Below are 26,822 nucleotides of genomic sequence, written 5' to 3' on the forward strand. Positions count from 1 at the left end.
TGGGTTGATGTCCTGTTGGAATAATCATCGACCACTTCATTTAAATTTTGTTCCAATATGTTCTTGAAGTCAATTCGTTCCATATTAATAAAATCCAAATTTCCTACTCCAGACATAGCAACAGCTTCCAAAACTACCTCCGTCATGTTGGACTGTAAGGACCAAACGATTAGGATTCAATGCTACGTTTATCTTTCGCTAAACTTCGATTTTTCCATTACTTCCGAATACATTAAATATTGATTCGTCGGTAAGCAAAACTTTTTTCCAAAAATCGAAGTCCTTATCTTTATATTTATACGCATTTTTTTTAACAAATCTTACGATTTTTTTCGATTATTAGCGATTTTCTTTTTTGGAGCTCTGCTGCGAAAACCATTTTTGTTTGCAAATTATTGAATTCCTCTTGGATGCACAGTTTTTAGTGATATGAAAGCGAGGTGTTCGGCTAATTTTGGAGCACGAATCTTCGAAATTTTGTCCACTTCATTCAAACTTCGACACTGCTATTATGGTTTTTCAATATTGTCTGTATAGTAAACTTACCAAGATTTAAAAGTTTAGTTCATTTTGTTATTTCTGAACTTTAAGAGTAATTTTCGCAAATCGGTGGAGATTTCTTTATGGCAAGCCATTTCTATGAACGAAGTCCTCTTGCAAGTTCTCAGAAAACCTCTAAAGGATATGCGAATAATTTCTAGAACAAAGCAAAATCAAGAGCTTTAATAACCGAGGGCCTACCGTTTTATTGACGATGCACAGCTCGAAGAATAAAGTGTCAAATGAAATCGTACGTACACTTTTGTCAATTAAGAAATATGGGTTTTCGCTTATACCTTTGTAAGGATACATCTTAAGTTAATAACTTTTCGTTTTCTTCCATAAGAATAGATAAGCTACAAAACTGCATCATTAATTTTTTAATAAATATCTTTGGTTCGGCCTGGTAGCAAAATATTGGATCGTATGTAGACTTTTGGCGCCCACTGTACATTCGAATTAAACCAGCAAACACTTTGAGTAAATTGTATTGTTGGAGGACAACACAATAGCATACGATTTGTTTGATTCATAAACATGTGAAAGTATCACCACTCGCTTTAGTTAAGCGGCCCATCTGGCAAATATTTTCACGTCTATTATTGCTTATGTTTACCCAAACTCATCTGGTGTGCCTTTTTCTAACAACATTCACTCATTATTGAAGTCACTTGGCAGTCACGTTAAGGAAAATATACTTACATACACACAAACTAAGCTAGCGAACTTCAAATTATTGGAAAGGCAGCGTCAAATTGGCTTAATAAAATTACATACATACATCGAAGACGCCTCCGGATACGTCTGAAACATGAACGTATGGAACATATAAATATCAAACAGTTGGAAGCAACGGAATACACACACAAATAACAATTTTGCCTGTGTAAGCGCCCGATTGGAACATGTCGAGGAAAAAATACTAGGGGTCTGCGAAAATTTGCAATAGAGTTTTAAAGTCCCCATTCCCGTCATCACCACGTTCACGATATAAGCATATGTAAAGTTTACAAAAACAAAGTGCGGTCTCATAAATGAACATTAGTCCGTTTATTATATTAGGCATGCTGCTACTGCTCATTGCATTTTAACCATAAACTTCGCGCTGAGTTTTCTCCCAAACTGCCATTGGGCCATGCTCAGGCCGATACTTCACATTGCAGCCATCTTGCTCAAAACGATTATCATCTCGTAGTTCTTCGTAGCGCTCGCGATCGTATTTAGTGAAGCCCCATTTTTTAGAAACGTATATCTGATTTTAAAAAAATATATATCAATATGTATTATTTATATACTTGGCACAAACCTTTTGGCGTCCGGGAAACTTAAACTTGGCTCGACGCAAGGCTTCGACAACCTGTGCCTTGTACCGATCGCTTGAACGCACAGACATTATGGGTTGACCAATACGAACACGTGCAACTGTTCCCTGCGGCTTTCCAAAAGCACCCCTCATACCAGTTTGGAGCCTGACCAAAAAAATAATTTAAAGAAATTCACAGAAATGTTAATAAATTATTTGAAAGAAATTAGAGGCCACACAAATTGTATACTAGTAACAATTACTTGAAATTATATTTAATTCAAAATGTTAGAGCCACCCGCATTTTGCGATGCACTGTGTGTGTGGTTTTAAAAATATGTACATTCCCTGTGTGTGTATATAGTAGGCAGGTATATTATCTTACCTATCGGCTCCGGCACACGACAACATTTTGTTTATGCGGATGACGTGGAATGGGTGCAAACGCATTCTTATATGGAATTGATCCTTGCCGCAGTACTTCACCAAGTACTTATTGCAGCAGATGCGCCCTGCTTCTAACGCTTCGCTGCTTAATTGTTCGTATTCGTCAGATACCAGATGGACACATAGTGGGAAGTCTTCCACAGTGGCCTTTTTCCTACCCAAATCGAATATGCGAATTTTGGGGTCCGGAACACCACGACAGAAACGAGACTTTGGATAAGGCTTATTTTTGCAGTAACGATAACTTAAAAAAAAAAAATTATTACATATAACACATACATAAAAAATGAACATATCTTCAACTTAAGAAAATAGCTTACCATCTTGCGGGACGTCGACCCATCTTGAGCCTAAAATGCAGATGACACAAAAGAGATGCAAGGTTATTATAACTATCTGTAATTTTATGTTTTTGTCTGCATAAAAACTTAATAGGACCATGCAAAAGAACAATATAAAATCGCAGATTACTATGGATTTAAAGTACACGTTACCTTCTACTAGACAGTCAAACTAAAAAGAAAGACAATTTAAAACGGATATGAAATAAATAGAGCTGTTTTGCAGTTGTATCGATTAAACTGTCTAATAGGGCCAACGCATAGGTAGCAACAAATTTGAAGCAGTGGAAACGGAACAAAAAAGAAATTTTTTGTGATTAGAAAAATATACATAAAACTGTTTATAGTGTTGGTGATAACAAAGAAGCGGCATTGGAAATTGGAATTTGGTCGCCAAAGGGGGAAAAAGAGGTCCAACGTTTGCTTGAAACGGTAAGGTTACTTGGCACCTTTGTTACAAGGAAATCGACATCACCGATGGTGTCGTATTTTTTTATGCGATGGATATTAACATTTATTTTATATGTGAAATTTCAGTATTGCTCTTCAATTTGTTATTACGTGCGGCGTGATTCAGGCCGGCGTCTCCAAACAGAAAAGAACTCACAATGGGATTACTGCTAGCTCGTTGCCAAGCCCCACCTTCAAACTTAGTTTCTATACTCTCAGCCAAATTACCCAAAAATGCATACTTTGTTAATTACGTTTTTCTTGGAGCCTTAGCCATTGGGCTTTTAACATATCTTTACTTTAAAATGAAAAGTTGATCTTTTAATTATGGTCCGATCGGTTTCAAATTCGCAGTATATAATTACAATAACTATATCTACAACTTGGCAGTCAACGATTTTCACAATATAGAAAAAAGTTTTTCTTCTCGCACATGCAGGACAAACAACACAAAATTCAATAAGCTGCGACAGTACATAAGAAAACACACACTCACAGACATAAGCCACTATAGAAAGTGTCTTTTGTTCGTGGCAACTCGTTGCGTTGACACGAGTGCCGTGTTACATATTCCGATAACGTGTGGGGTCGTGCTGACTCCGTTCGTTACGCAAAGACGCAATCTTGAAATACTCTGTTCATGTGTTTAGAATAATTAAAGAAATTAAAACAAGAGAGAACGCTACAGTCAAGCACCAAACAAGGAAAATTAAAAAAAAAATTGTAAAAAAAAATTAAATTATTAAAAAAATTTAATTAATTAATAAAGAAAATTTATTTAATACATACATAGAAGACATGTTTATGTACAGTTTAAACAGCATACATTTACATCATCGTGTCTATGCGTATTTATATGCGTGTATGTATGCAGCACAAAGTTGAACCAAAGCAGCAACAAAAACAACAGCTGCGGGCAACGCTATAGCTATAACATTCTTGCGCTCATACAGACGGACATGGCTATATCGACTCGGCTTGTCACCCTGATCAAAAATACATATGTATATATACTTTGTGGGGTCTGCCACGCCTCCCTTTGCCTGTTACATACATTCGCATAAAACTAGTATAGCCCTTTGGGAACAGGCTATAAAAATACTATTATTGGAAACATATGCAAAAAGACATAAAGGAATTTGTCAAAGAATGTATAAAATGCTCTAAAAACAAAACAAGAAACGCGAAAGAGGCAATGGCAAGAGGCAGGCTCCCAAAAATAACCTACAAAAAAATATCACTAAAAACGTTATTTTCTGTTTATTTTTACAAAAAAAAAGTACAACATACATTTTTTTCCAAAGGGGGAAGGCGTAGCATAGCCACGCCACATACGGGCACATAATCACTTACTGGATGTTATAACCAAATTTAAGTTCAAAATTCCAAAAATTACGGTGGTTATGGAAAAAAAACATGATTTGCGGGGGAGTAGCGGTGCATCGAAAAAAATTTAAACTTGTACTTTCTCGGACTTAGGAGATTCTGGATACCAAGTTTGATTATTCTAGCTCATATACTTTCTGAAATCCTTGCGTTCATACAGACTAATGGACGGACGGACGAATAGACAGACGGACGAATAGACAGACGGACATGGCTATATCGACTCGACTTGTCATCCTGATCAAGAATATATACATACATACATATATATGTATATATGTATATACTTTGTGGGGTCTTCCACGATTCGTTCTCCCTGTTACATACATTCGCACAAAACTAGCATACCTTTTCACCCTTTGGGTACAGGGTATAAAAACAATTGAATTAAGTCATTAAATTATATTAAAATATTTAATACATTCATACTAGTGATGTAAGTCTGAAATGAACATCGATGTTTTACATCGGAAACGAAAATCGCCATGACAAACATCGATACATCGATTTTTCATAAAAATTTGTAATATAAAACAAGAGATGAAAGAAAACGACGAGCGGGATCAATTCTCCTATGCATATTATAGGCGCCCGAAACTATTGTGCAAGGGTTGTATCTTTGCATTAATTTTAAAATCTTAAAATCAAAAATGTGTGTTATACTTCTATTAATAAGTCTAATATTTAAAATGCATAATGCTACAGAACTGCTAAGACACCATTTCAATGTGAGGTGTTATTCCCAAAATGTATTCACATCATGTGTAATACGTACGTACATACATATACGCACATTTTAATTCCCGTAGGTTTTAACAATGCACGCTTTTTATACTCTGTACATAAAATGTACAAGAGTATATTAGGTTTTCGGGAGGTGAAAATGTAACAGGCAGAAGGAGGCGTGGCAGACCCCACAAAGACGAGTCGATCTAGCCCTGTCTGTCTGTTTGTCTGTCCGTCTGTCCTTACGAACACCTGGATCTCAGAGACTATAAGAGCTAGAGACACCAAACTTTGCACAAAGATGCGTTATATGTGTACGCTGTGCAAGATTGTTTTATTTTTTTGTTTTTCCCCCCACTTCCCCCCTATGGTGGTTTTCCCGATTTTCCATTCATATAATCGCCTATATCTCGGAGACTATAAGACCTACGGGCACCAAATTGTAGTCCCAGATGTCTTATGTGAATACGCAGAAAATGTGTATTTTTACGTTAGTTCGAATACCGAGAGAAGTAAAATCGATCAAAGTTTTTTTTTTAATTTTATTAATTTTTTTTATTTTCTATAATTATTGTAAACATATGCACAGAGTATTTCAAAGTCGGGACACCCGACTTTAGCTTTTTTACTTGTTAAATTTCAGTCAGTCTTCAGCCTTGATGGTAGCGGCGTGATTCGAACCAAAACCCTCCTAACAAGCAAATATTGCACTATGGTCCCAAATCCAAATTTTTTGGCATAAATTCGAAATATTAAGGTATTTGCCCCAAATAAGGCTTTTACATTTTCCGATATCAACATAGTGTTATGTTCATCTACGATTTTTACATTAATTTTCTGCAATATATACTGCTTAAATGCGTTTTCTGAATCTATGTTGTTGCTTTAAATGTCAATAATTTCTGCGTGCCCAAACACGAGTTTTGCCGCAATGAAAGCAATTTTTTCGAAAACGCAAAAACAGGCAAAGGAGACTTAATAATTATGAATCTGTGTACTTTTGTTAAGACATTGACATTGTTAGCTCCACGCTCTGACGCGCTCCGCGAAAGTAATACTCCACAAAACACAATTACTTTTGTTATACATTCCTGCTAAATAGACACACGAAATACTGGAACACATATACAATGACGTCACGATACGGCTTAGAAATTGATTCTACATACCATGATCTTTACTTTCCATACTTATTCTTTTATTTTTACACAAATAGAAAAAGTTTCCTCCAATTTGCAAATGCCAGGGCTGTCACCTATTATTTCATGAGCGTGCCAAATTAACAGGGTTGCAACAAAGCTCAAAAAAAAAGTTTTTTTCTTTTGTGTCTATTTGTTGAAATTGTATTTATATCCCAAAAATATTTTCAGAAATTTTTCGATTTTATGCCGCTGTGGGACCATAGTGCATTGTGGGATTCCTGCTTGCTCGTTCAGGATATGCTAGGCTCCGAATTTACGATTGCAATGGGTATAACAACTTGCTTCAGTTTTATTACTTTTGTGTATTTGCTGTGATTTCCCTGCTTAGGAATGTCTGTAACACAGATATTTTTATTAAAATCGAAAACAATCGCTTACGTTAAGATCGATACAACGATGTATCGATGCATATCTACATCACTAATTCATACATAGGTGGTGGCATTTGTTTATGTACCGTTTCAGCACCATACTTTTACATCAGAATCGTCTGCATCAGGGATGCCAAATAAAACTCCGATGGTTTCGGCTTCAGTTGTTTTTGAAAATCACCAAAGAAAACGTCGGTGGCACAGAACTTCGAAAGATTTCATTTTTTCGATTTTCACCTCCAAGCCAGCTATCAGCAATAGCTGACGGTCGACGCTCACATTTGACTGACTAATTTTGTAAATATCCTGTAACGCATCCTGTAACGCAGCCGGCAACAGCTGACTGTCAACGAGTACATTTGACTGACTTCGCATTAATATTAGCCCGCAAGCATTTGCGGACATGCCAATTAATTCTTGAAAAAATACAAAGCAATTATTTGAAAAGCGCATCTGATCCCTCTAAAGAATTCCACTTATATTGCTTATGAAAAATTAAATTTATTTGTAACAATTTTTATAACATTTGGAATTTGGTGCAATGTCGGTGTGCTTCCATAAATTGGACAAAATTTGCAAAAATTAGCATTTAAAATAGAATTCAGAAATTACACAAATACACAATTATGTGGTACTTATTTGAAACAAGAATAGCGTCAGTTACATATTTTATTTTTAACTTTCGTTTCAATCACAAAATAAGACTTAATTCAGCAAAATGTGATGTTTGAAAAATTTAATTTTCTTTTTGCGCCAAGGGGGCATCTCTATTGCTTGGTTGTTATGGACAAGGTGTGTGAATGCTAGGGTTTTGATTTGCTAATTTAATATAATTTACATACGATATGCAAAATATTTTTGATGCAGACTGTTCAGAAAAACTACAAGGTGTCTTCCAAAGTAAACAGGACTTTAAAAAAAAAACAGAACAAATGGTTATTTCGGCGAAATCAATTTATTTTATTCAAAATAGTAACCTTCTGCTTCAATACAGCTTTTTGCACGATCCAAAAGCATGTCGAACGAGTGTTTTAGCTCGTTGGCCGGTATGGCCGCCAGTATGCCGGTGCAAGCCTTTTGAATGGCCTCTACGTCTGCATAACGCTTTCCTTTCATGGGCAAATGCATTTTTCCGAAAAGGTAGAAGTCCCACGGTGCCATATCAGGTGAATACGGCGGTGGTTAATGGTTAAAATGGTCAAATAATCGGTCACAAGTCTCGATCGATTCTGAGCAATTTTTGGTCGTCAGTCAATTTGTGCGGAACAAACCGTGCACACACCTTTCGTAAGCCCAAATGTTCGGTCAAAATGCGATAAATCGATGTTTTGGAGATGTTCAATTCCATTTCCATCAATTTCAATAATGATTTCGGCTGATTTTTGATGATTTCACGCACAGTTTCGATGGAATTTTCGGTGATCACGAATTTTGATTGGCCCACACGTTGATCGTCATTTATGTCCTCACGACCAAAAACGTTGAAACCACTCGTGCACTCTGCTACGCGATAGGCAATCATCTCCATAAACTTGTTCCATCAATTGAAACCTTTCGGTAAAAGCTTTACCAATTTCAAAACAAAATTTAATGTTGGCTCTTTGTTCGAAGCTCATTTTCGCACCGATAACACAAACATACTGACACTTAAAACGCAATAACTTCACTTTCAATAGATGAAATGTCATGAAATTCTCACTGGACAATCGATAAATATAGCAGATTCTAACGCACCAGTCGACATATAGATAGCGCCACCAGGGGGCGCTAGATTCAAAAAGGCCTGTTTACTTTGGAACGCACCTTGTATAAGGTCTGCACCCCGGATCGTGCAATGATCTGCTGATGTCGACAGTGACCCACGGCGAACCACGGCCGAAACGCACAACCCATGGCTTCTGCCAGACGGCTCAGACGCCACTCTGCTTCAATCGGCAGCGACCCACTGCGACCAGCGGCAGAATTTCTCCTGTGACCGAATGAGTTTTGCTCGAATATTACGAACCCTGGTTTGAAGCGAAACTTGGGCGGAAGAGATTTCTGTGGCACCCCTGTATGCGTGTTTGTGTACTTGTATATATGTACAAGTATGTTTGTATGCAGTACAGAAATAAATCAAGGCAGCAACAACAACAGCAGCGCTTGGGCAGAGATTAGATTTATGGCTTTAACACCAATAGTTCTAACTTCATGCTTTGCTTCAGTTCGTTTTTATGCACTCTTTTTTCGCACACGTTCGATAGTGCGACTCGGCAGGACGATCGTGGTCCTGACGAGTTTAACGCTTGTGGTCCTAGTAGTGACCAAGGCGGGATCCTCGTGGCCCGGTTTGATGTTTGGGTGCACACTTGTGGTCCGTTTAATTGAAGTCACTTGTGGACCTGCTGCCTCAGTAACACCGGTTGTCCTAGTTGCACTTGAGGGAAACGACGCAGGACGTTTGGTTTAGTTTCGAACATAAGCGAGCTGCACCAGAATCCTGAACCGGATGGTGAGTGATAACTCGTTGATAACTTGCATACTGACTTTATTTTACCAATTCATGGCTTATATAGCCATGCTTAAAACTAGCTTATGACTATTTACATTTACCGTTTCTATGTGTTGGCGGTTTCACAACAATGATGTGCAAGCATATAAGTATGCTGGTGTCAGCTCAGTTTATATCTGATTGTTGGTCTTATGCCGGAGTAGGAGAATAGTATGTGTATTGCTTATTATTATTGCTTATGTTGGCTGGCCAATGTAAATGCACCTGTAATTCGGGTGCGCGTGCAGACAATGGTGCCAACATTATCTTTGCTAAAGCAATATGGGTGTATAGGTTTATGTGTACTTATATGTATATTATGTGTTGCCAAACTTTTTTATTGAATGTCTATTTGCGTCGCGTTGATGACATGCCATATACTCATTCGCGTCGCAACACACACGATGTCAATGGCAGGTGTCAATTGTCACCACTTCATATACCACTTACTAGAGAATGCACTAGTTTTTTTTTCAGCGAGTTTATTACGCGCTGTACTAAATATATAAAACAAATGCAAATTTATTCATAACAATTGCACTTTATTCCATATTTTAATATAGTAACAATAATAAAAATGTGTGTTTTCTGGTTTTAAAAAATCCTTTCTTTTCAGTTAAATATAGTACTTTCCACTGAAAAATATCACACGCGTCATGTCACCACTTTGTGGCGAACAAAGTAACGAGTATTAACGGAGAATATATAAATAATTATTATTATGACACAATCACCGACTAACTCTCATCGTGTACGGACGTCGTAATTATACTGTCAATTGTAATCTCGTCGGAAAACACTGAAATACTGACTCATTACTCCCTGGAATTTGCGACATCGAGAGCAATCTGCACGACTTACTAAATTTTGTCGAAGGAACCATATACGCTCCATATCTTATCAACATTCCCAAAACTTAAATCGTCGCCGAATTAAAACAACAAAGCATACACTCCGTTTTAAAATTCACCAAGCAAATTGATGGCATCCCAAAGCACACTGGCGTGATTTTGATAATCATTTACCTATGTATATAGGTAACTAGCAGGTATTGCCCGTCTTAACCCGGCTCAATATAATGTTTCCAATTGTATTTATTTTGTGTGTGCATAACCTTCCCATATGCTTTCACCCTTTAAGTTACCAGTAGGAAGGCATTTAAGATATTTAAATGAACATTTTCTGTTCTTGACAAAAAATTGTTCAGTAGTCCGTTACATTTTTGTTCTTTTTTTACCGTTTGGGCTGTGGGACAAACTGTTTTATATATAGAGAAACCGCAACGTTTTACGATAGACTATGTGCAAAAAAAGGGGAATAATTATAAGGGTATATCCTAATTTTAAATTCACATTTGAGTCTTTTCGTGCCATATTGAGTCAATACGGTCACGCACAAACTCGGAATATGAAACACGGCACACGTGTCAATGCCGTGCAGCGATGAGCCACGATCAAAAAGCACTGACAATTCTCATCTCAATTTGCTAGAGTAAGACTTTCGATAGTTGAAGCCACCGATAGCATCAAAATATCGAAGTTTGAATGGAATAAGCTGAATATTTAAATAATAAAATCGAATTATTTATTGAGATCAATAAGAACAAATCATATACATACATACATCTGCCCGCAATACGAAGCAGAATATGCGTAGCTCCGTTATTCGGTTTCTGCTTTACTATCGCTTACGCAGTCGTTGTCTAGCGACGGTAACTGTAAACTTTTGGCGTTTTGCCTTTGCAATTAACATTAAATGGTCAAAACGAAAGAAGAAGAGCGAGCCAATGACTTGCAGTTGTTGTTGTTTTTAGAGCATTATTTTTTTTACAATCAAACAACTGTGTTCGATTGCCCAATGTATACATTAATACGAATGTACATACATGCTATATTCATACACAGGCATACATATGTATGTTTCTCTTTACTTTTTCAACCGTACGTAGAGAACCGCACACATAGACACGAACTGTTGCTTGTTGTGTGTGAGTGTGTGTATGTGATGTCCCCAACTATTTGATATTTGTTGTTGCTGCATAAAGTTATTAATGAAAACACTAATGCCAAATGCACTAAACTAAAGAAAAAATTACTTTAAAAAATGTTATATAATTTTCAATTATTTAACATTTCTTGCTCTGCCAGTGCAAGACGAATGTACAAACATACACATGTAGATACATATGTACATACATAGATGTGCACATATGTATGTATGTATGGACATTCACACATTAGTGTCTCACATGTTGCTTTGGCTATTTCAATCGTTTGCACGCAACTACACGAACAGCTGTTTGCATGTGTGTGTGTGTGTATGTATACTTAGTTGTCCCCAACTGTTTGATATTTTGTATTGTTTGTTCTGCCTGCTTTTGTAAAATGCATATTTTGAAAATCCTTGAATGCAAAGTTGTAGATTTAGTTACGTAGATTACATTATCCAAATTTTAAATCGATCGGACTAAATTTATAACACAAACTTTTCATTTGAAATAGTGAATAAATATTAAAACCCCAATAATTCAAGCTCCAACACAAATTTCGAAAATCTAAGTATGCAGTTTTGTTTGTATTTTTTTATTGATTTCAGAAACCAAATTTTATGTCGATCGGCTAAAAAATGCGGATTTTTCAAACAAACTTTGGATCTCGTTTTCCCCCCTTTGGAGCTCGAATTTTCCAAAATCCCTTCTTAGTGCTCATCTACACCATGATGGGATACTTGAGCCCAAATTTCAGCATCCTAGCTTTTACCGTGTAGGCTGTGGGCTGTTGACGCGGTTTGCTTTTGTGCCCCAACATTTTGTTTACAGGAAAACTCCCATATTTTAGGCCCCAAAAAAAATATCAAAAAACCAAGTATACAGTTTTTCTTGGAATTGGAGTATACAAACTAAGTTTAAAGTTAATCAGATGAAAACTGTAGATTTTTCATACAAACGTTGGAGCCTCTTTTCCCCCCTTTGGAGCTCCAGTTTTCCAAAATCCCTTCTTAGTGGGGACCTAGACTATGAAAGGATACTTGAGTCCAAATTTCAGCTTCCTAGCCTTTACCGTTTGGGCTGTGCGTTGATCACCAATCAGTCAGTCAGGACAAACTGTTTTATATATATAGAGATGGGGAGGGTATCCTCCCCATGATTGGACGTAGCCTGGCGCACCGCTACGAATACTACCGTCCGAGAATACTTCCTAAACTTTTTGAGGTGCAAAAATTGGCAGGTACTAGGCCACACCGCAAAATACTGCAAAAACACCGCCATGTGCGTTACCTGCTATCTTCCCCCCTCGGCTCCGAACCCTGCTCACGCACTAGTTGCTCAAACTGTAATCCCGCCTCCTCTTCATCGTGCCCTAAATATCAGCAGCAAAGAGAATTACTAAGAATCGAAACCACAAATAAATGTAGTATGAGAGAAGCCAGACTACTATTAAAACAACAACAATAAAATAATACAGTAAATTTGCCAACATTGTTCGCTGCTATCGCTGCAAAAAATGCTTCACCGCCTTCCACGGCTCTCTCAACAACAAATATCAAAACATCGGCTAATGAAGACCTAAATCTCTCTCCAAAGCCGGTTGGCTCTCCAGCCTATTCATGTATTTTAAAATCCTACAATGGAACATCAATGGGATAATTAATTAATGATTAATTATGAATAATTATAATGAGCTTCACTTCTTATACAAGATCACTCTCCGGATATTTTATGTTTGCAAGAAAATCACTTACATCATAATTTCCAAAATTTCATTTGCCCCAAGGCATATACTACCTAATTTCATAACCACCCCCAAAACACATCATCGAAGCAAGGTGTCGGTATCCTCATTAAACGGAACATCCCTAGCAAAAGGGCTATCTTCGTCAAAAACCTAATCGTCCTAAACGATGGTTCTCCCACTCACCTTTCTACACACAACACTTTTACCCATGTTGACAACTCCCTCATATCGCCCTTACTCGCCCATATATGCGAGTGTTAATACCTAAAAACCTACACGGAAGTGATCACTTCCCACTACCAAAGTAAAAGGCTGACCTAGCAAACTGGGAACTCTTTAAGCAAAAATGCAATAATAATCCGTACATCGGGGCTTCTGATTGCCTAAACCATCTAGTAGCCAAACTCACTAAATGCATTAGAGCTGCAGCCAACTGTAGCATCCCACAAACAAAGCACATACCTCATAAAGCCAAAGTTCCCTGGTGGAACAACAGTCTCCAGAAGCTCAGGGACAAGAAGCAAACCTTCCACTTATACAAAATACATATGTCTATTCTGATCCAATAGAAAAAAATAAATGCTATGTTTAAAAACGCGGTTCTTTCAGCTATACGTACCTGTCTTGAAAACTTCACATATAGAATCTCCCCACTTTCCTCCCCACAAAAAGTCTGGAATGACATTAAGCGCTTATCCGGGACGCCGGCTCCTATCAAATTCATAAAATCCTCTTGCGGCCTTATTTCCTGCCGCCGCCAGATTGCTGAAGACTTTGGCCAAACATGGCCAAAATACTCAGCAGATGTTAACTTTCCAGATGTTTATATACAACAAAAACACCTTTATAACTCAACTTCATACCACCCTAACTCAAAATTCAAACTCAGTGAATTTGATGCAAATCTAAAAAATGCAAAAGGCAAAAGCCCAGCTGCAGATTGGATATCGTATCCAATGCTCAAACACATCCCGCCGAACCTAAAAGACAGGCTTCTAGTAATATACAACCTCATGCTAGAACATATCCATACACCTGGAGCTCAGCAATCGTTGTCCTTATAGTCAACCCAAACAAACCTACACACGATATTACTCTCATGTATCAGTAAAACAATCGAAAAAACCTACACAACAAAGTAGCATTTAAACGGGAACACAGCACGATGGACGCCTTACTGCGGATCCAGCATTTCGTGTCAAATGCCATTTCGACCACAAATCATGTCTCCATTTTGGCGACTGATTTCGAGAAGGCATTCGATCGCGTGGGGCTACACGCAGTGCTCAGTCGGCTTGAGCTCTGGAGTATTGGTCCTAAGCTTTATAATCTTATTAAGGCCTTTATGACCAATCGCACCTCAATAATGTCTCCTCAGCCACTCACAAACTACTTAACGGCATCACGCAAGGCTTTCCCCCTTTCTTTTTATGAAAGCATTCAAACAAATGAACATATTTAATAGATACAAAGGTATCAATTTATGCAGATGACGCTATTATATACACGAAAATTAAAAACGTAAAATTGGTCAGACAGAAATTTTTAAACATTTTACAGGACTTAGAATTGTGGGGAGCCTTTTCAGGTGCAACACTAGCCATAAAAAATATATTCTTGATCAGCATGACGTGACGAGTCGATCTAGCCCTGTCTGTCTGTCTGTCCGTATGAACACCTGGATCTCAGAGACTATAAGAGGTAGAGACACCAAAGTTTGCACAAAGATGCGTTATGTGTGTACGCTGTGAAAATTTGTTTTATTTTTTCGATTTTCCCCCCACTTCCCCCTATGGGGGTTTTCCCGATTTTCCATTCGTATAATCGCCTATATCTCGGAGACTATAAGACCTACGGACACCATTTTGGAATTTCCCTCCCTCCCCCCTCTCCCCCACAAATCGCGATTTACTCTAACTCCCGCAATTCTTAGAATTTCGAACTACAATTTTGCAAATACCCCCAGTTAGTAATTATGTGTCCGTTTCATCATGATAGACCGATTTAACAAGAAGTTATAGCCATAAATATATTTGCTGCTCAAGCGCTGCCCAAGCGCTGCCCGCGGCTGTAGTTGATGCTGGTGCTTTGGTTGACTGCGAACATGCTAACACAAGCACGAATATACGAGCATAAACATACATACACTCACATAGACGCAATTGCTTTGTATATGTGCAATTATACACCTTTTACGTGAGTACGAATACCAAAAGAGGAAAATCGATCAAAATTTTTGTTTTAATTCCCTTACTTTTTTTAATTTCTATAATTATTCTAAGCCTATGTACAGAGTATTTCAAAGTCGGGACACCCGACTTTAGCTTTTTTACTCGTTACATTTTATGTTCAAAATACACCAATGTGCATAAAAATACATACAGACAGTGTATTAAAAGAAAACAATGGATCTCATCTCGAGGCTATTCACAACAACTGTTCGACTGTTGGCAAACAACCGTTTGGCAACTTTCAAACAAAAAAGAACGTTCAAGGTTCTCTCCACCCTCCGGCGGTGTTCTGGTTATTGTACAAAATTGGGCTTACCTCTGCCCAGTTACCAAATTACCTTTCTGGATCAACTCGCAGCCAAACATCAACCCTAAGCTCAGTACTGAAACCAAAAGTACTACCTCCAGGTCCGAATACCCGCTTTCTATGCGAAAAACATAACCTAGATTCCAAACGCTGGTTGAACATAAATGGTTCGAAAACAGCTGCTTCTACAACTTTCGATGGGTTCCAAGTCACCAATGACAATGGGAACGCTGACAAAGCTGCATTCCTACATTCCTGTTCCTCCCATTCAATTTCAAAGATATTAAAAACTTCATCACTCAACTTATAAAAGAAAATCTAATTGAAAAATGGGCTTTGTTTTCACACAGATACTCCACAATAAAACCCACTTGTACCAAAATATTATTACCTGCACACTTCACAAAACGCTCCTGCAGTGTATTTATTCGTCTTTGAATTTAATACTCACTGGAATAAGCAGCCGCCCCCCTCCCCCCTGTCCCTGCTGCGGGCAAAAATGTAGTTATCAGCATCTACTAGACGCATGCCGTCAATTGGAGAGCATAAGGGTTCGCCTTTTCGGACCCCCAGCCTCCATCTTCCCTCGTAGAATCCCCATCACTTGACAACATACAAAAAATAAACAACTTTATAAAATTAGAATTTAACCCTGTAAATAAAAATAAATAAATAAATTAACATCGAGTCGAAGGCCCGAGTATCTAGCACTCCTTAATTTACTATTAAGTTTAATATTACATACTAGATTTAATTTGTTAAAAAAAAGTATTATGGCAATATTAATTTCAGTATAATTCGCTTAGCAAAATGGCATTTTTTGGAGTTCGAAATTTGGTCACACTGACCGTGCTAGTAAGAAGGCGTCGCCACTTGAAAGTATTAGTTACACGTATTGGAGGATTTTCAATTGTAAATTCCGTGCTTGCTTTTAAATATTATACTGAAATAGTGAAAGAACGAATAAAATGGGTACACTATCTGATTTCGGACAAATTGCATTAAAGTGGGATCCCAAAAACCTTGAAATACGTACCATGTCAGTTGAGAAAACCTTAGAGCCTTTGGTTTTACAAGTTACAACACTTGTGAATACAAAGGGTCCAAGTAAAAAGAAAAAAGGTAAATGAAACTTAAAATCGAAACATCTCAATATTAAATATATATCAAAATATATTCTTCTACATTTGTGCTAAGAACTTTAAAAGTTAATTAAAATATTGTACAGACATATGTGTGTATGTATGTATGTACATATGTACATAATTTTTGTATACTAAACATTTACATACATACAATGATGTACACTACATATCAAATTTTAACTTTTTTCTCTAAGAGAAAATATCTGCAGGTAGATTTGCGAATGGATTTCTTAGATTTTATCAGTATGAAAAAACAACAATATTTTCTTTAAGTAACAGTAATTATACCCTGTATCCAAAGGGTAAAAGGATATACATATGTACTAGTTTATTGCGAATGTATGTAACACATGGATCTCAGCGACTATAAGAGCTAGAGACACCAAAGATGCCTTGTGTGTGTGTACGCTATACGAGTTTGTTTTATTTTTTAGATTCAGTACAGTGAAACCTCTCTTGGCCGGACACTCATCGTCGATCAACTTTTGTCTGGCCAAGGGGAGTGTCCGGCTAAGAGGATACATAGACATTTTTTGCATATTTTAATTGTTTCTCCATTTGGGCGATTAAAAAAATTTACTTTATTCTACATAAAAAATACGTTACTTATAACAATCAATTATAAAAACAAGAAAGGAATGCTAAAGTCGAGCAGGTTCAACTCTTAAATACCCTGTACCACCCCACAAAAAAGTAATTTAATTAATTAATTAATTTAATTTAATTAATTAACTAAATTAATTTAACTAAATTAAATATAAAATATTCCATGCATGCATACATACATTTACATTTACATCAGAATCGTGCCTTATGCGTGTTTGTGTACTTGTACATATGTATGTATGTGTGCATTGGGCCTGGTTATATGGCTATAACTTTCTTTCCGATCATTCTATCATAATGAGACTTGGTATACGGTTATATAATAACTAACCTAATGTGACTACCAAATTAGTTCAAAATTCCAAGAATTACGGGAGTTATAGAAAATCGTTAATAGGGGGGGGAGTGGGGGGGTGGATCAGAAAAAATGAACAAACTCGTCCTTTTTTTGGTCTCAGGAGAATCTGTATACCAAGTTTGGTTATTCTAGTTCTTATACTTTCGGAGATCCTTGCGTTCATACAGACAGACAGACGGACAGACAGACGGACATGGCTATATCGACTCGGCTTGTCATGCTGATCAAGAATATATATACTTTGTGGGGTCTACCAAGCCTCCTTCAGTGTGTTCCATGTGCACTCGCACAAAACTAATATACCCTTGTACCCTTTGGGTACAGGGTATAATGAAGATCCAAATTCATTTAATAGTTCTACGTTTATATACATAAACCCACAACTATATTTTTAACCTTGTAAGTTAGTTGTAAGTTTTCCTTAAAACCCAATTGTTGAGTAAATGCGCGCCATTCAGAAGTGCAGAGCTTGGCTTCAGCCATATTAGAAATAAACCGATATTCACTACTCTTGAAAATTATAAAATTAAAATCTTTTCCTATTGCAACCATTCCTGAGCTAAATAACAACATATTTAATTTAATTTGCAATATTTGTTCAAGTTCTACTATTATTATTATATATCTTGCTAAACTGAGCCGAACTGTGAAATAATTAAATAATAACAATAATATGTGCACAAATAGCGAAAGTTATTATATTTTATAAAAATCTTGTAGTAGATCACATGGGTATTCGTAGAAAGAAATAAAAACAATATGAAAAATATGAAACTATTTTGCATGCATTTGAAACGTCCATTACCAAAAGGTACGCGTCCGGCCAAGAGAGGTGTTCTTTCAAATTTGATGTGTTTATGCAGGTCAGCGCCCGTTAACACGAGGTTCGCGTCCAGCCAAGAGAGGCTTTAGTTCGAATTTCTCGAAAAATAGTGTCCGCGTCCGGTCAAGAGAGTGTCCGCACAAAATAAGTGAACTTGCTCTAAAAAGTACACCACAACTAATGTTCTAGAAAAAGTGTCCGCCTAAGACGGGTGTCCGTTAAGGGAGTTTTCACTGTATACACTCACATATTTACAATTGCTATGTAAATGTGTAATTATACACCCTTTACTTGAGTTCGAATACCGAGAGAGGTAAAATCGATCGAAATTTTTTTTAGCTTCTCTACTTGTTTTTTATTTTGCGATCGTATGGTTTAATTTTCGATTTTTATACTCTGTACATGAAATGTACAGAACTATATTAGGTTTGCGGGAGCTGAAAAATGTAACAGGCAGAAGGAGGCGTGGCAGACCCCACAAAGTATATATATTCTTGATCTGCGTGACAAGACGAGTCGATCTAGCCCTGTCCGTCCGTATGAACACCTGGATCTCAGATACTATAAGAGATAGAGACACCAAATTTTGCACAAAGATGCCTTATGTGTGTATTCTATACGAGTTAGTTTTATTTTTTTGATTTCCCCCCTGTTGCTTGTTGTGTGTGCGAGTATGTGTATGTGATGTCCCCAACTATTTGATATTTGGTGTTGCTGCATAAAGTTATTAATGAAAACCCTAATGCCAAATGCACTAAACAAAGAAAAAATTACTTTTAAAAATGTTATATAATTTTCAATTAATTAACATTTCTTGCTGTGTCAGTGCAAGACGAATGTACATACATACATATGTAGATACATTCACACATTAGTGTCTCACATTTTGCTTTGGCTATTTCAATCGTTTGCACGCAACTACACGAACAGCTGTTTGTATGTGTGTGTGTGTATGTATACTTAGTTGTCCCCAACTGTTTGATATTTTGTATTGTTTGTTCTGCCTGCTTTTGTAAAATGCATATTTTGAAAATCCTTTAATGCAAAGTTGTAGATTTAGTTACGTAGATTACATTACCCAAATTTTAAATCGATCGGACTAAATTTATAACACAAACTTTTCATTTGAAATAGTGAATAAATATTAAAACCCCAATAATTCAAGCTCCAACACAAATTTCGAAAATCTAAGTATGCAGTTTTGTTTGTATTCTTTAATTGATTTTAGAAACTAAGTTTTAAGTCGATCAGTTGAAAAATGCGGATTTTTCAAACAAACTTTGGAGCTACTTTTCCCCCTTTGGAGCTCGAATTTTCCAAAATCCCTTCACCATGATAGGATACTTGAGCCCAAATTTCAGCATGCTAGCTTTTACCGTGTGGGCTGTGCGTTGATCACCAATCAGTCAGTCAGTCAGTCAGGACAAACTGTTTTATATATATAGATAACTAGCAGGTATTGCCCGTCTTAACCCGGCTCAATATAATGTTTCCAATTGTATTTATTTTGTGTGTGCATAACCTACCCATATGTTTTCACCTTATAAGTTACCAGTAGGAAGGCATTTAAGGTATTTATTTGTTCTTGCCAAACTATTTCTTTAAACGAACATGACCACTATAACTAATATTTTTTTAAACCTCCCCCCTTTGGAGTTAGAATTTTCAAAAGCCTTTCTTAGTGTGCTCCTACACTATGATGGATACTATGAAAGGATACTTGAGTCCAAATTTCATCTTTTACCGTTTGGGCTGTGCGTTGATCACCAATTAGTCAGGACAAACTGTTTTATATATAGAGATAACGCAACGTTTTAAGATAGACTATGTGCAAAAAAGGGGAATAATTATAAGGGTATATCCTAATTTTAAATTCACATTTGAGTCAATACGGTCACGCACAAACTCGGAATATGAAACACGGCACTCGTGTCAATGCCGTGCAGCGATGAGCCACGATCAAAAAACACTGACAATTCTCATCTCAATTTGCTAGAGTAAAACTTTCGATAGTTGAAGCCACCGATACCATCAAAATATCGAAGTTTGAATGCAATAAGCAGAATATTTAAATAATAAAATCTAATTATTTATTGAGATCGATAAGAACAAATCATATACATACATACATCTGCCCGCAATGCGAAGCAGAATATGCGTAGCTCCGTTATTCGGTTTCTGCTTTACTATCGCATACGCAGTCGTTGCTTAGCGACGGTAACTGTAAACTTTTGGCGTTTTGCCTTTGCAATTAACATTAAATGGTCAAAACGAAAGAAGATGAGCGAGCCAACAACTTGAAGTTGTTGTTGTTGTTTTGTATTTACATGCTTCATACATATACAGGCATAGATACATATGCTTGTACATATGTATGTATGCATGGGCACACATAGACACGAACTGTTCCCAACTATTTGATATTTGATATATGGCAAGTAAAAAACATATTGCTATATTTTAATCGTTGAATGCCAATTTGTTGATATAGTTATGTTGATTACATTACCCAAATTTGAAATCGATCGGACAAAATTTATAACACAAACTATTCATTTGAAAAAGTGAATAAATATTAAAACCCCAATAATAAAATTAAATGCGATATATCGAAAATATCGATACTTGTGTTGATATATCGTAATACATGTCGAATACAAATACATCGAAAAACATCGTTTGAGAGTTATTGATTATAATACTGTATTCGATTGTACACTGTACACATACATACATACATACAAATTTATTTGTATGCGTACTGTAACTGTAAACTTTTGGCATTTTGCGTATGTAATGAACAGGCGTAAATGATCAAAACGAAAGAAGATTTGCGAGCCAATAACTTGAAGTTGTTGTTGTTGTTTTAAAAATTTTGATTTGAAACCATAGAAAACTATTTTTTACAATTAAACAACAGTGTTCGATAGCCCACTGCATACTTGTACATACAAACCTATATATGTATATAGGAATGTATGAACGTACATACATACTTATTGATGTACTTACATACATATGTACATGCTATACATACAGACGTATGTACGTATGTAATACATATGGTGCTGGCGTAATTCATAATGCGAAATTCTTTCTAAGGGGAGAAATGTCCCCCCTGCCCAACCTGCGTACGCCCTTGTAGTCCGTTGTCCTAAAAACTCCTTATGCCAAATGTACTAAACAAAGAAAAAATAGCATAAAAATGTTTATGTTATAATGTTAATAATTTTTAATTAATTAACATTTCTTGCCCTGTCAGTGCAAGACGAATGTACTTTTGTACATACATATGTATGTATGTATGTACATACATGTGTACAAATGAACATTCACACATTAGTGTCTCACATTTTGCTTCGGCTACTTCAACCGTTTACACGCAACTACACGAACAGCTGCTTCTATGTATGTATGTGTGTGTGTGTGTATGTATACTTAGTTGTCCCCAACTGTTTGATATTTTGTATTGTTTGTTCTGCCTGCTTTTGTAAAATGCATATTTTGAAAATCCTTTAATGCAAAGTTGTAGATTTAGTTACGTAGATTACATTACCCAAATTTTAAATCGATCGGACTAAATTTATAACACAAACTTTTCATTTGAAATAGTGAATAAATATTAAAACCCCAATAATTCAAGCTCCAACACAAAAATCTAAGTTTTGTTTGTATTCTTTAATTGATTTTAGAAACTAAGTTTTAAGTCGATCAGTTGAAAAATGCGGATTTTTCAAACAAACTTTGGAGCTACTTTTCCCCCTTTGGAGCTCGAATTTTCCAAAATCCCTTCTTAGTGCGCATCTACACCATGATAGGATACTTGAGCCCAAATTTCAGCATGCTAGCTTTTACCGTGTGGGCTGTGCGTTGATCACCAATCAGTCAGTCAGTCAGTCAGGACAAACTGTTTTATATATATAGATAACTAGCAGGTATTGCCCGTCTTAACCCGGCTCAATATAATGTTTCCAATTGTATTTATTTTGTGTGTGCATAACCTACCCATATGTTTTCACCTTATAAGTTACCAGTAGGAAGGCATTTAAGGTATTTAAATGAACATTTTCTGTTCTTGACAAAAAATTGTTCAGTAGTCCGTTACATTTTTGTTCTTGCCAAACTATTTCTTTAAACGAACATGACCACTATAACTAATATTTTTTTAAACCTCCCCCCTTTGGAGTTAGAATTTTCAAAAGCCTTTCTTAGTGTGCTCCTACACTATGATGGATACTATGAAAGGATACTTGAGTCCAAATTTCATCTTTTACCGTTTGGGCTGTGCGTTGATCACCAATTAGTCAGGACAAACTGTTTTATATATAGAGATAACGCAACGTTTTAAGATAGACTATGTGCAAAAAAGGGGAATAATTATAAGGGTATATCCTAATTTTAAATTCACATTTGAGTCAATACGGTCACGCACAAACTCGGAATATGAAACACGGCACTCGTGTCAATGCCGTGCAGCGATGAGCCACGATCAAAAAACACTGACAATTCTCATCTCAATTTGCTAGAGTAAAACTTTCGATAGTTGAAGCCACCGATACCATCAAAATATCGAAGTTTGAATGCAATAAGCAGAATATTTAAATAATAAAATCTAATTATTTATTGAGATCGATAAGAACAAATCATATACATACATACATCTGCCCGCAATGCGAAGCAGAATATGCGTAGCTCCGTTATTCGGTTTCTGCTTTACTATCGCATACGCAGTCGTTGCTTAGCGACGGTAACTGTAAACTTTTGGCGTTTTGCCTTTGCAATTAACATTAAATGGTCAAAACGAAAGAAGATGAGCGAGCCAACAACTTGAAGTTGTTGTTGTTGTTTTGTATTTACATGCTTCATACATATACAGGCATAGATACATATGCTTGTACATATGTATGTATGCATGGGCACACATAGACACGAACTGTTCCCAACTATTTGATATTTGATATATGGCAAGTAAAAAACATATTGCTATATTTTAATCGTTGAATGCCAATTTGTTGATATAGTTATGTTGATTACATTACCCAAATTTGAAATCGATCGGACAAAATTTATAACACAAACTATTCATTTGAAAAAGTGAATAAATATTAAAACCCCAATAATAAAATTAAATGCGATATATCGAAAATATCGATACTTGTGTTGATATATCGTAATACATGTCGAATACAAATACATCGAAAAACATCGTTTGAGAGTTATTGATTATAATACTGTATTCGATTGTACACTGTACACATACATACATACAAATTTATTTGTATGTGTACTGTAACTGTAAACTTTTGGCATTTTGCGTATGTAATGAACAGGCGTAAATGATCAAAACGAAAGAAGATTTGCGAGCCAATAACTTGAAGTTGTTGTTGTTGTTTTAAAAATTTTGATTTGAAACCATAGAAAACTATTTTTTACAATTAAACAACAGTGTTCGATAGCCCACTGCATACTTGTACATACAAACCTATATATGTATATAGGAATGTATGAACGTACATACATACTTATTGATGTACATACATACATATGTACATGCTATACATACAGACGTATGTACGTATGTAATACATATGGTGCTGGCGTAATTCATAATGCGAAATTCTTTCTAAGGGGAGAAATGTCCCCCCTGCCCAACCTGCGTACGCCCTTGTAGTCCGTTGTCCTAAAAACTCCTTATGCCAAATGTACTAAACAAAGAAAAAATAGCATAAAAATGTTTATGTTATAATGTTAATAAGTTTTAATTAATTAACATTTCTTGCCCCGTCAGTGCAAGACGAATGTACTTTTGTACATACATATGTATGTATGTATGTACATACATGTGTACAAATGAACATTCACACATTAGTGTCTCACATTTTGCTTCGGCTACTTCAACCGTTTACACGCAACTACACGAACAGCTGCTTGTATGTATGTATGTGTGTGTGTGTGTGTATGTATACTTAGTTGTCCCCAACTGTTTGATATTTTGTATTGTTTGTTCTACCTGCATTTGTAAAATGCATATTTTAAAAATCGTTAAATGCAAAGTTGTAATTTTAGTTACGTAGATTATATTACCCAAATTTGAAATCGATCTGACAAAATTTATAACACAAACTTTTCATTTGAAAAAATGAATAAATATTAAAACCCCAATAATTCAAGCTCCAACAAATTTTGAAAAACCGAGTATGCAGTTTTGTTTGTATTCTTTTATAGATTATAAAACCTAAATTTAAAGTTGATCGATTCAAAAATGCAGAATTTTCAAACAAACTTTGGAGCTACTTTTCCCCCCTTTGGAGCTCGAATTCCCTTCTTAGTGCGCATCTACACCATGATAGGATACTTGAGCCCAAATTTCAGTTTCCTAGCTTTTACCGTTTGGGCTGTGGGGTGTTGATTGTGTTTCAATTTTTCCACGGAAAACCCCCCTTTTTTCATGCCCCAGGAAAAATGGTGAAAAACCAGGTTTTCTTGTATTCTTTTTGAGAGTATACAAACTAAGTTTGAAGTTAATTGGATGAAAATTGTAGATTTTTCATACAAACGTTGGAGCCCGTTTTCCCCCCTTTGGCGTTCGAATTTTCCAAAACCGCTTCTTAGTGCTCACCTACACCACTGAAGACAACATGTGTCCAATTTTCAGCCTCTTAGCTCTTACCGTTTGGGCTGTGCGTTGATTGCACATAGCTTTTCGTTTACCGAATTTTCCACCGGAAAATCATTATTATTCAGGCCGCAGGAAAAATATTGAAAATCCAAGTATACAGTTTTTTTTTGTATTCTTTTTGAGAATATACAAACTAAGTTTGAAGTTAATCGGATAAAAATTGTAGATTTTTCATACAAACGTTGGAGCTCGTTTTCCCCCCTTTGGAGCTCGAATTTTCCGAAACCCCTTCTTAGTGCTCACTTTCACTACAAGAGGGATCTTGTGTCCAAATTTCAGCTTCCTAGCTCTTACCGTTTGGGCTGTGCGTTGATTGCCAATCAGTCAGTCAGTCAGTCAGTCAGGACAAACTGTTTTATATATATAGAGATATTAATATACCCTTATAATTAGAATACAAGTAGATGTATGCCACCTTGCATACAGTTTTATTTCGTATTTTTTACGTTTAAAAATATATTTATTTTTAATAAGATTAATCAGTTAATGATAAAAATTGAACATTTAATTAAATTTAAGCAAAAAAAAAAATTATTTGTGCATTTATCGAAATCTAGAAACGTAACCCCATATTGTATGGAGTCCATGTCTCGTTTAATACGATTTCGCTTACCACGAGCTGTTCTAGGACGATCAGGGGTGCCACAGAAATCTCCGGAGGTTTCGGCAACTGTTGTGTTTGAAAGCTGAAAAAAAAAATCCGTTGGTGCCACAATTAATTTTTCGAACTTCCCCTCCAAGCCATCTATCAGCATCAGGTGACGCTCACATTTGACTGACTAATTTTGTAAAAATCCTGTAACGCATTCAGCTGCCAGCAACAGCTGACTGTCGACGAGTACATTTGACTGACTTCGCATTGATATTAGCCCGCAAGCATTTGCGGACATGCCAATTCATTCTTGAAAAAATACAAAGCAAATGTTTGAGAAGCGCATCTGATCTCCCTAAAGAAATCCAATTATATTGCTTATTAAAAATTACATTTATTTGTAATAGTTTTTATAAGATTAGGAATTTTGCGCAATGTCGGTGTGCTTCCATAAATTGGACGAAATTTGCGTCCTGTTGTGGCGATCTATGATTTTCAAAACCTAGCATTTAAAATTGAATTCAGATATTACAAAAAGTTACCTACATTTTGTTGCTCTGCGCCGTATTGTGAATTTAAATTGCAGTTTATGACAATTCACATTTTCGCAAACAAACAGACATGCCCAATCGGCGACACACAATTATCCCCAAGTTTGTTATAGCCTGTACCCAAAGGGTAAAAGGCTGTACTAGTTTTGTGGGAATGTATGTAACACACACAAGGAGGCGTGGCAGACCCCACAAAGTATATTATTATTGAGCAGGATGACAAGACAAGCCGATATATGTAGCCATGTCCGTCCGTCCGTCTATCTGCATGAGCGCAAGGATCTCTGGAAGTACAAGAGCTAAAAAAACCAAACCAAAACTTGGTATCGAGGTTCCCCTAAGTCCTACGCAGGTCAATTTAATTTTTCTTATTCTGATACGCGCTGCCCGCGGCTGTTGTTGATGTTGCTGTTTGGTTGACTGCACACATGTTTACACAGACACGAATAGATGCGCATAGGCATACATACACATAAACCCTTTACGTGAGTTCGAATACC

At 36.3% G+C, this 26,822-nt stretch overlaps 2 protein-coding genes across 2 annotated transcripts in view; one reads left to right on the plus strand and one right to left on the minus strand.

Annotated features, from left to right (window-relative positions):
* Positions 1 to 1,561: 1,561 nt before the first annotated feature.
* Positions 1,562 to 2,766, minus strand: LOC115628074 (60S ribosomal protein L10). The gene is made up of 4 exons (XM_030524048.1): positions 2,611 to 2,766; positions 2,229 to 2,534; positions 1,847 to 2,009; positions 1,562 to 1,792 (listed from the first exon to the last, which is right to left on the minus strand). Exons 1-4 carry the CDS (start codon positions 2,631 to 2,633, stop codon positions 1,628 to 1,630), a joined length of 657 nt encoding a protein of 218 aa, XP_030379908.1. The 5' UTR covers positions 2,634 to 2,766; the 3' UTR covers positions 1,562 to 1,627.
* Positions 2,767 to 16,457: 13,691 nt separating this feature from the next.
* Positions 16,458 to 26,822, plus strand: part of LOC115628079 (catenin alpha) — a 29,065-nt gene continuing 18,700 nt past the window's right edge. Inside the window, exon 1 of the mRNA XM_030524053.1 lies at positions 16,458 to 16,690. Within this exon, the coding sequence (XP_030379913.1) occupies positions 16,537 to 16,690 (154 nt within the window). The 5' untranslated portion in view covers positions 16,458 to 16,536. The remainder of the gene's footprint in view (positions 16,691 to 26,822) is intronic.

This window comes from Scaptodrosophila lebanonensis, unplaced genomic scaffold (assembly GCF_003285725.1).
Source record: "Scaptodrosophila lebanonensis strain 11010-0011.00,11010-0021.00 unplaced genomic scaffold, SlebRS2 tig00000101-arrow-pilon, whole genome shotgun sequence".
Lineage (NCBI taxonomy): Eukaryota > Metazoa > Arthropoda > Insecta > Diptera > Drosophilidae > Scaptodrosophila > Scaptodrosophila lebanonensis.